General features: G+C 62.5%; 1 protein-coding gene across 1 annotated transcript in view; it reads left to right on the forward strand.

Moving 5' to 3' along the window:
- The window catches only part of MTMR10 (myotubularin related protein 10), a 37,692-nt gene that overhangs the window by 22,294 nt on the left and 5,949 nt on the right, over positions 1 to 9,449 (forward strand). Inside the window, 6 exon segments of the mRNA XM_015585700.1 lie at positions 2,704 to 2,875; positions 4,662 to 4,749; positions 4,832 to 4,920; positions 7,147 to 7,277; positions 8,613 to 8,682; positions 9,348 to 9,434. Of these exon segments, the coding sequence (XP_015441186.1) occupies positions 2,704 to 2,875; positions 4,662 to 4,749; positions 4,832 to 4,920; positions 7,147 to 7,277; positions 8,613 to 8,682; positions 9,348 to 9,434 (637 nt within the window).

Consider the following 9,449-nt stretch of genomic DNA (forward strand, 5'->3'; position numbering starts at 1 on the left):
TGTCCAGTCTGTTGCCGTGACTCCTATAAGTGGTCCACTCTTAGAGCAGGCCACAAGCATCACCAGGCCTTGGGCACTTTCTGGAAACCATTAGAATTTGCAGACTCTGCGATGTCCGGCTGAGTAGCAGCTGCCCCGTCTGTAATACGCTCTCACGGAGAAGGCCAGCCCCGGGTGCGGAAAAGTGGGCAGGTTTTGAACGAGTGAAACCTACAAGATGGCAGACAGGCCAAGGTCCGTAGATGCGCTCAGCTTACGCCCAGGAAATTCGTCAGTTCCTGGATCTTGGGAAAGAACGTTGCCAAAGGGACAGCGTCGTAAACAGCGTGTTCTCAGCCCGGCTCACTACCGTCCGGGACTTCAGAACACTGGGAACTATTCAGTTCTAGGCTCTCCGCTCAAAGTGTCCGGCCACACTACGTACATAGCTCTCTCGCATTTAGAGTGTGTTCTTTACACTTTTCATTTGGTGCTGGTCGTCCCCTCGGGCGGCGAGGGCCTGTGCCGTGGTGTTTGGCTGGCGGCGGTGACAGCAGGCATCGCTTCTGTTCCTGGTTTTGTTGAGGAGGCCGCGTGCTGGCTGTTTCTGATAAACACCCTTTATCGAGTTAAGGAGATTCTCCTTTCGACTGAGTTGCTAAAGCTATTTTTTTTAAATCACGAGTAGGTGTAAAACTGTCAGGTGTTTTTCTGCGCTTACAAGCCGATCATGTGGATGCCTCCCCCCCGCCCCCCGAATGTGGTCGTTTGATGAGTTTCTTTGGTTTTCTACTATTGAGCGGCTTTCTGTGGGTTTCGGTGCCCTGGACCTCCGTGCAGAGGGGGCATTCCGTGGAGGGCCTGCGTTCTGGAAGGCTCGCGGCCCCCAGCTCCGCAGCACACCTGCCGGTGGCGGGTCTTCCGCAGACGGCCCCGAGACGGCGGGTCCCAGGCTCTGCGTGCAGTGAGCGTAGTCGCTTTCCGCAGGTTCTGCTGAAACCAGAGTCACTGGGCGACTGATGCCGCCTGATGGGTGGAATTCGCCGTGCCTGGCATGGTGCACGACACCCTCCGTGGTCCGGGGCGGCGCGGCTCTGGGGGGGCGTTCTGCCTGCCTCGTCCGTGTGGGAGCCGAGCCACCGCGTCTGAGGGCGGAGTTGCCGATCGAGTTCATGGTCATTGCAGCTTGAATTTAAATTAAATAGCGCACGTGGCCAGCGGTTGCCGCGTGGGGCCCAGAGCGCGAGTCTCCTCCACCCCCTACCTCGCTGCCGCCCTGGCCGGCGTCTCTCGCGGAGGCGCAGTCAATGGGGTGACGGTGGTCCATGCTGCCTCGCGTGCCTGCCCCGTCCCCAGCAGCCAGCCGGCGACGTTCGGCTCGTCCCTCAGGACTAGGCGCGGGGTGGTCAGGTCACGGCCAGTGACCGGTGCAGAGCTGGCCCTCCGCACTCGGCGGTGCCGCCTCGTCTCGTTTTTGGGCCTGAGCACGCGGTAGGTTCTCGCGGCCACTGCCAGCGTAGCCTGTGGCGGTGGCGGCATGTCCACGGACGGACCAGGGGTTCCACGGCCCCCGAGGAGAAGGGGGCCGGGGGCGATGGGGTGCGGAGGCGGGTCGGTGGTGCGAGGCCCTCCAGAGAGCCGCCTAGGTTTGCTCGTTCGGCGGGCAGTGAGCGCCACGGGGGCGGGTGCGGTGTGGCAGCGTGCTTTGGGGAGGGGGCCGTGGGGGCGGAGTGTGGCACAGCCGCGTGGCGGGGCCGTCAGCTGGGAGGCCTGCCCAGCCGCAGTGAGACGCCGAACCAGGACAGGCTGTGCCGTCTGTCACCCCAGATGGGCAGGGTGGATGAGGCTGGCTGTCGGGACGCCTCTGCCTCTCAGTCACTCAGTCACCTGCAGGCGCTCCCCGCTGGAGCCTCTACGTGGACGGGCAGTCTGCGGGAGCACCAGGCGTCTCTTGAGGTCCCCAAAGGCAAATTGAGTAGAATTCCAAAGAACAGCATTGAGAAGTCACCGTGAGAAAGGGGACGAGTTTTGACAGCGTGAGAACAGAGGTGCTTGTCGGATGCGTTCATTTTTCCGGGCTAAACGTGGAGGAACGAGCAGTGACCTGGATTCACCCCAGGGATCAGGGCAGAGTGAGAGGGGCTGCTGAGTGGTTTCTGGGCGGAAGGCGGTGGAGAGGACGTGGGGGCCGCGGGCATCGGGGGGGGGGGGTCACCGCGTGGCGCAGTGGCCGTGTCTCCGGTCAGGTCGGCCCGTTTCTCTTTGAAGGCGTTGGTGATGCAGCCAGTAGGGGCGAGAGACGCGGAGTGCTGGGCCAGGGCAGGGCGAAGGGCCACCCGCCAGGGCTGCTGAGCATAGTCGGGCGAGCTGAGGGAGACGTAAAGGACAGGTGGGAGGAGCTGCCACCTCAGAGCATTTGTGACGGGGGCATTTGTGACGGGGGCATGGTGAGTGGCCAGGGCAAGGCGGACGAATGTGACGGTCACCTCAGAGCGTTTGTGACGGGGGCATGGTGAGTGGCCAGGGCAGGGCGGACGAATGTGACCGTCACCGCTAGAGCGTTTGTGACGGGGGCATTTGTGACGGGGGCATGGTGACAGGCCAAGGGCAGGGTGGACGAATGTGACCGTTACCGCTAGAGCGTTTGTGATGGGCATGGTGACAGGCCAGGGCAGGGCGGACGAATGTGACCGTCACCGCTGACCATGCCGCTTTGTCTTGCAGCCACCAAGATGAACGGGGTGCCCACGGGAGGCGGCGGTGCGGCCGAGGGTGGCAGCAGCCAGGAAACAACGCTCTTCGAAACTTACTCGGACTGGGACAGAGAAGTCAAGAGGACGGGGGCCTCGGGGTGGAGAGTCTGCGCCCTCAACGAGGGCTACATGGTCTCCACGTGGTGAGTCCGGGTTCAGCGGCGTCCTGTGCAGCTGGGGGGCCTCCTGGTGAATGACGGCTGAGCTCTGCTGTCTCCATGACTTCCGGGGCGTGGTTAAGGGACGTTTGTTTTTAATAACGCTTTAGGGAGCGTTTGACATCGAAGGGCTTTTAACACGGTCACAGCGTCGGCGTCCGCTGAAAGGCAGCGACAGGACCTCGTTGCTGCGTGTCCGTGTGCGTGTGGGTCTGCTCCGGTCAGGGGCACAGTGAACCGCCCGCGTGTGTCTTTTAGGCTTTTTCACGGGTGACAGTCGCCCCCCACCCCTTGGTTTATCCACCGTTTACGCGTTGGCCAGGCCAGGTCGGTGGTGCCGCGGGATGTTCCGCCTCCCGTCGCTGTGCTCGGCATGCTCCTCCTCTGTGTCCTTCCTCTGTTTCTGGAAAACGTTAGTTACGCTAAAGGATTGGAGGGGACTTGGATCCGGGCCCAGGTTCAGGCAGGTGTGCTTCGTAGGCGGTGCTGTGGGGCCCCTGCCATGTCACAGGTGGCGCTGGCTGACATCGGGCCCTGTGGCAGGCGGCCCATCCATCCCGTACCAGGTCCCCTTTCCAGAACGGGCACAGCTGCCAGCCGGTCCCTTTCGGCGTGACGAGCAGCGCCCAGGCTGCCACCGTGGTCGGGGTTCTGCTGGTCCTGCCCCCGGCCTGTCGTTGCTTCAGGCCATTCTCTCCTCCTCTGCAGACAGGCGTGGGGGGAAGGCAGCACAGGCGACCCCGGACAACGTGGCGTCAGGGGCACCGTGCGGTCGGAGACCCGCGCGTGACTTCCGGCTCCCCAGACGGGACAGCCTGACGGCCGCTGGGGCCTGCCAGCGCGCCTCGCGCGGTCGGCGTGTAGAAGACCGGGCTCTCCGGGCCGCACTCAGACCCGTGCTGCCCGGGGGCGCCGCCCAGGGCTCAGCATCCCCCCTCCACCAGCGCCTAGCACGGTGCGCGGTCCCGGGTTTAAATTCGTTCCTCCCTATCAGTGCTCGTGGATTTGGGGGTGCCGTGCTTTCAAGGTCACTGAGGTCTCGTTAGTTCTCGCAGACAAGCGGTGTTTTAGAACAAAGCACGTCCTGTTGTCGCCGGCCGACCCCGCACCAGCGTCCCCCGGGGGCACAGGCCCAGGAAGGTGTTTGGAGCCTGCAGCGTGGGGCTCCTGCCTCCCCTCGACTTTAGGCTTTGTGGCCGGCATGCTGGGTGCATCGCATGCTGAGAGCACGTGGCAGGGCCCGGCCAGGCCTGCCTCTGTCCACCGCCGGGCCACGTGGAGGAAAGAGGAGAGAACGGAGGTGTCGCTAGGGAGCAGTGAGCTTGCCCGCGGGTGACTGCTGTCCCCTCGGTGTCCTAGGGTCTGCCCGTCTTGTGGACGGGGAGGGGCTGAAGCGGGAGGCGGGACGGGGGACGAAGCGTCTTGCTGCAGGTGTGGTCCGTGTCGCTCTGTGTGCCTGCGGTCCCCGGGCCGTAGCCTGCGGCGAGAGCAGAGGTAGGTCCGGGTCCCAGAAGCCGCACACGTGCTCGATGAGTCGTCGTCCCGGATAGTGTCTCACGTGTCCTGCTCCACGTACCAGTCCCGTGGTAACTGACCACGTTCAGGGGTTCTAGACTGAGATGTCAGGATCGTCACTGCCCCCACGGTGTCCACTCTGGGGCTGCCGAGCGGATGCACAGCGCACGGAGATAGACGCGTGTGCTGCACACGCGGCCTGCGGAGCGCACGCCCCACAGCCCGGCACTCACGTTGCGATTCGCTGTCTCTGCAGCCTGCCGGAGTACTTCGTCGTGCCAAGTTCCCTCGCGGACCAGGACCTGAGGACCCTCTCCCACTCTTTCGTCGGAAGGAGGATGCCGGTAAGTGGTCTCCGTCGGATGTCGTTGACACCGGTGGCCCCGTTTCCTGCCCCGTCAACTGAAGGCTGTGCTCCTCTCGTAGCTCTGGTGCTGGAGCCACTCCAACGGCAGCGCGCTCGTGCGCATGGCCCTCGTCAGGGACGCGCTGCAGCAGAGGAAGATCGACCAGAGGTACTCGAGGCGCGGCGTCGCCCCCGTGGGCGGCGGGAGTCGCGAATGAGAACCGTAAACTCCCGACTGACCGAGAACAGCCGCAGGACCGCACGGCTGGAGAGGAAGCGCTATTTTGAAAAGGATGCGACTCTTAAGACCGCCTAGCGTTTAAGCGACACCCAGACGCTTGAGGGTCTCACGTTGCTTATGACGTCCTGCCGTAACTTGGCCTCTCGCGTCCTTTCTGGGTGCAGAGAGTTCCAGTCGAGACGCTTCAGGATGAAGCACACGTTCCTCAGTCAGTCTCAGGCCGACAGCGTCACAGTAGCTCAGACGGTGGTCGTAATCGGCCGCCGTGAACAAGCGGGCATCACCCGCCGGAGTCCTCAGGGAGCCCTGTGTCCTGACAGCAGGGGGCATTCGTTTCTTAGTGCCCCACCAGCAGTGGGCATCACTAGTGGTCAGTGTCTCCGTGAGGTCCTCGTCCTCACTGGTGCTTAGAGCCCTCTGCAGGCCGTCCTCCCTCTCCAGACGTCACAGCGTCTGTCACAGGCCACTTCCTCTTCCCGGCCTGCATCCCGGTCGTAACGTCCCGCCGTGGCTGTGCTTAGCGATCGTCACGGCCGCATCCGCAGCTGATCACGCGTCTCCCACGTCGACGTCTCGAAGGCCCTTTAAACGCTCTGTGTCCCCACCTCAAGGCGGGGACGCGGCCCCCATGCCCTCGCCCAGCGTGCTCTCAGCAGCCGGGGATCGTCCTCGCCGTCCTCCCCGTCCTCCCCTTCCACCTTCCGTCCCCGTGTCCGGTCGTCATCCGCCCCCGCCACTTCTTTCCAGAAGCCTCACAGACGCGGGTGCTTCCACCGCAGCCCCACCCCTGCCAGTGTGCTGGGGGGCGCCCCCACTTCTCCCGGCCGTGTCTCATCCACTCCCAGCCGTGTCCCTCGGGGCTGCAGACCCGGCCCCTCATCCTTGGCCCTGGCCCCTCATCCTTGGCCCTGGCCCGTGCCGTGGGCCCCCTGGGCACCTGCCTTCCTCACGCTCATCCGCGAGCGCATTTCCCGCCGCCCGCGGCTGGCTTGCTGTCTGCGTCTCTGCTCGGACGTCGCGTCCCTGAGCGCGGCCTTCCCTCCCCCCAGCTTAGATCCGGCCACGAGTCATGTGCTCTCTGGAGCTAAGTTGTCTTCCGAAATCAGTGGCACCTGTTTGGGATTTGAACTGTACGTGTGCGCTTCAGTTGGATGACTGTGCTGCTGGGCCGAGCTCCACGAGGTGCGGGCACCGTGTCTGTTTTGCACGCCAGCGTGTGTGCCGCACCAGGGCGTGCCCACGGTCCTGCGGAGCTGCTGGGGACTTTAGATGGAAAACAAAGGACAGAGCTTAGGAAACGGGCTCAGGAAGCCTCAGAAATGGTGCGTCGCGGCCACGTCCTAGGATTCCCACGGTGCCATGGCTGAGAGCGCCATGTTTGCTGACGCAGCGACTACCCAGTGACCCTCAGTGGCCCTTCCGTTGAATGGGGGGCGGGGTGGCGCCTGTAGTTCGCACAGGCCCACGCGCTGGCGGATTTTCGTTGCTCCTTAATCAGCTCGGACGCTGCCGCGTGCCAGGCCGTGCTGCGGGCCTCGTGTGCCCAGGGGCCCGCCGGGCAGGGGGCTCGGTCTCAAGGGGGAGACAGCACCGCTGGCTGAGCGGGCTGCAAACTGCAGCCAGTGGCGCTTTTAATTACGCAGTTCGTTAAGCCGAGGACGGTTGGATTCCGTCCTCGTCCCTGCAGTGAGGGCAGAACCCTGCACGGTCCGACCTCGTCTCCACCCCCGCGCCCCTCGGGCCTGCGTCGCAGACCCACCGGCCTCTCCGGGTTTCTCCGGCAGCCGAGCCGTGTTCTGCCACAGGCCCTTTGCACTGGCTGTCCCTCTGCCCAGAGCACTTTCCCCGGATCCGTGCACGGCTCCTGGTCACTTGGGGTTCGGCTTCAGTGTCATCCACATAGAGGAGCCTTTTCTGACCACGTGCCGGCGCTGGCCTGCACTCGGTGACGTCAGCCACGGCTCTCAGCGCAGACGTTACCTTCTCGGTCACCTCGTCCCTGCCCCCAAGGAGGTGACCCCCGAAGGCTGAGACCCGGCCTGGCCATTCACGCTCCCTCCCCCGCTCCCGGCGCAGCGCGTGGCTCGGAGTTGGCGTTCGGGAAACGTGTGTGACTCGATGCGTGAACGGTGACGCGAGGATTGTCTTTTTCAGGATTTGCAATGCAGTGACTAAAAGTCACCCGCAGAGAAGTGACGTTTACAAATCAGACCTGGATAAGACGCTGCCCAGCGTCCAGGAGACACAGGCGGCTTTCGTGAAGCTGAAGCAGCTGTGCGTGAACGGTAAGTGCCACTCCCTCCTCCGCGTGCGTGCGTGTGGCGGGCGGGCGTTCCGCGTCGTGCGAGGCATATCGGGAGAGGCGGTCCTCCCACGGGCTCGCCGACACAGTCGCGCAGACTGTGACAGTGCGAGAGGGTCAGGCGCCCTCAGAGAACGAAGCGTAAGCTGCTTTCTGTTGCGGAGGGAAAAAGGAACCAGTTAACTCTCCGTCAGATCACGAAAGGCGGCGCCGGGCGCTTTCGCGAAGTGTCTGCGAAGTAGGACGCGGGCTGCCGCACAAACCCACTAAGGTGTTAACGCGTACAGTTGCATTTTGAGACACGTAACTTGGCAGAGCCGTGTCGTAATCTGCGCAGGCTCAGGGAGCAAACATGTACCAGGTGCTTTCGACGTGTCCTGGAGCAGGGGACCCCATCCCCCAGGTCGTGGGAGACCAGGCCATGGCCTGTTAGCAACCTGGCCACACAGCAGGAGGGGAGCGGCGGGCGAGTGAGCGAGCGAAGCTTCGTCTGTGTCTGCAGCCGCTGCCCAGCGCCAGCGTCACCGCCTCAGCCCCCCTCAGATCATCAGGCGTGAGATTCTCCTAGGGGCACCGGTCCCTGGTGCCACAAAGGCTGGGGACCGCTGTTCCGGAGAGCCGCCTCACACGACAGCACCTGTGGTGGAAAGTGTGCCCAAGAGCGCTCTAAGTCACCTGTGGGTTAGGACAGGCAGCCCCTGCAGCAGCTCGGGGGCGAGAGTGGGGAGGGGACGTGAAACACATGGTGACCCGAGTGACCGATAGCTGCACAGTAAGTTGAGTGTGACCGAAACGTGAGGCTTGTGAGGCGAGAGGCACCTTGAGGTCACACTGGGCGGGCAGTGCACGTCCCAACAGGGAGGTGCACTCATGCCTCCCACGGTCAGCCCGTACGGCCGGGGAGGCCAGGGGAGGCAGCCCTGGTGGGGGTGGGGGGGCATAGCCCGCCATCAGGGAGCCGTCGGGGGCTGGGCAGCGGGTCTCCCGGGGAGTGAGGGCTGGAATCGGGGCAGCCTGACCAAGAAGGCTGGGCTCAGCAGCTCCTGGGAGGTGGGTAGAGGTTGGTCAGGTCGCCCACAGTCAAGGTGGAGGCCTGGGGGTGCTTGCTTTAAAGAATCGTGACACGTCTTCTTAAATTTTATATCTTTAAACGAAAGTGCATGACGCTTCCTTAGAGCCACCTTTTAAATATTAAAGACTGCGATGTATCACTTAATGCCGACGTCGATCGTGTAAAATTCAGCTTAAAGAGCCTAAAAAGAGCTCTGTGTATGCGTGTGTGTAATTACGTGTCTGTGTGATTACGTATTCATTGTAGAGCCTTTTGAAGAAACTGAGGAGAAATGGCTGTCGTCACTGGAAAGTACTCGCTGGTTAGAATATGTAAGGTTTGTACACCATTTTTTTTCCTTTAACTTGATATTTTGAAGTAATTAGAGACTCGTAAGAGGTACAAAAACAGAAAAGCGAGCCAGACTCTGTACCCAGCTTCCCACAGCGGCGTCTTACTTAACCGGAACGCAGTGTCCAAACCAGGCCCGCACGCCTGTGTGCGCGTGTGCATGAGTGTGCATGTGTGTGTGTACATGCGTGCGTGCATGTGTGCGTGTGTATGTGTGTGTGCGTGTGTGGGCGCGTGCGTGTGCGTGTGTGTGTGTGCTTCCGTGCACTTCAGCACGTGCATCGATTCCTGTAGCCACCACCACAGTCGCACACCCCCGCCCTGTGGCGACCCGGCCCCCCCCAGTGCTGCCCTTCGAGACTTGAACCCCCCTAACCCCGGCCCGGCCCTGGCAACCCCTGATCTCCCCGTCTCTGCAGACTCCGTTCACGGTTCTTACATCAACCCGCTCCTTCCTTTTTATGAAAGGATATTGAATTTCTCGGTATAAAAATCGAAACGTTCCGTGAAGAATCACGTCCATGCTGAAGAAACTCGTAAAGGTCATCGAGGACGCAAACGTGGACAGTGGATCTGCTGGATTCCGAGTCTTTTTTTAGCCGTCTGGTAGGAATGTGACTTTTAAGCACATTCGTCCCTTTCTGTTTGCAGGGCCTTCCTGAAGCATTCGGTGGAACTCGTGTGTGTGCTGGAAGACAGGCGCGTCTCCGTGATCCTCCAAGGTGAGGCTGCTGGGGACGCCGGCCGCCACGC

The sequence above is a fragment of the Pteropus alecto genome, unplaced genomic scaffold (assembly GCF_000325575.1).
Source record: "Pteropus alecto unplaced genomic scaffold, ASM32557v1 scaffold102, whole genome shotgun sequence".
Classification (NCBI taxonomy): domain Eukaryota; kingdom Metazoa; phylum Chordata; class Mammalia; order Chiroptera; family Pteropodidae; genus Pteropus; species Pteropus alecto.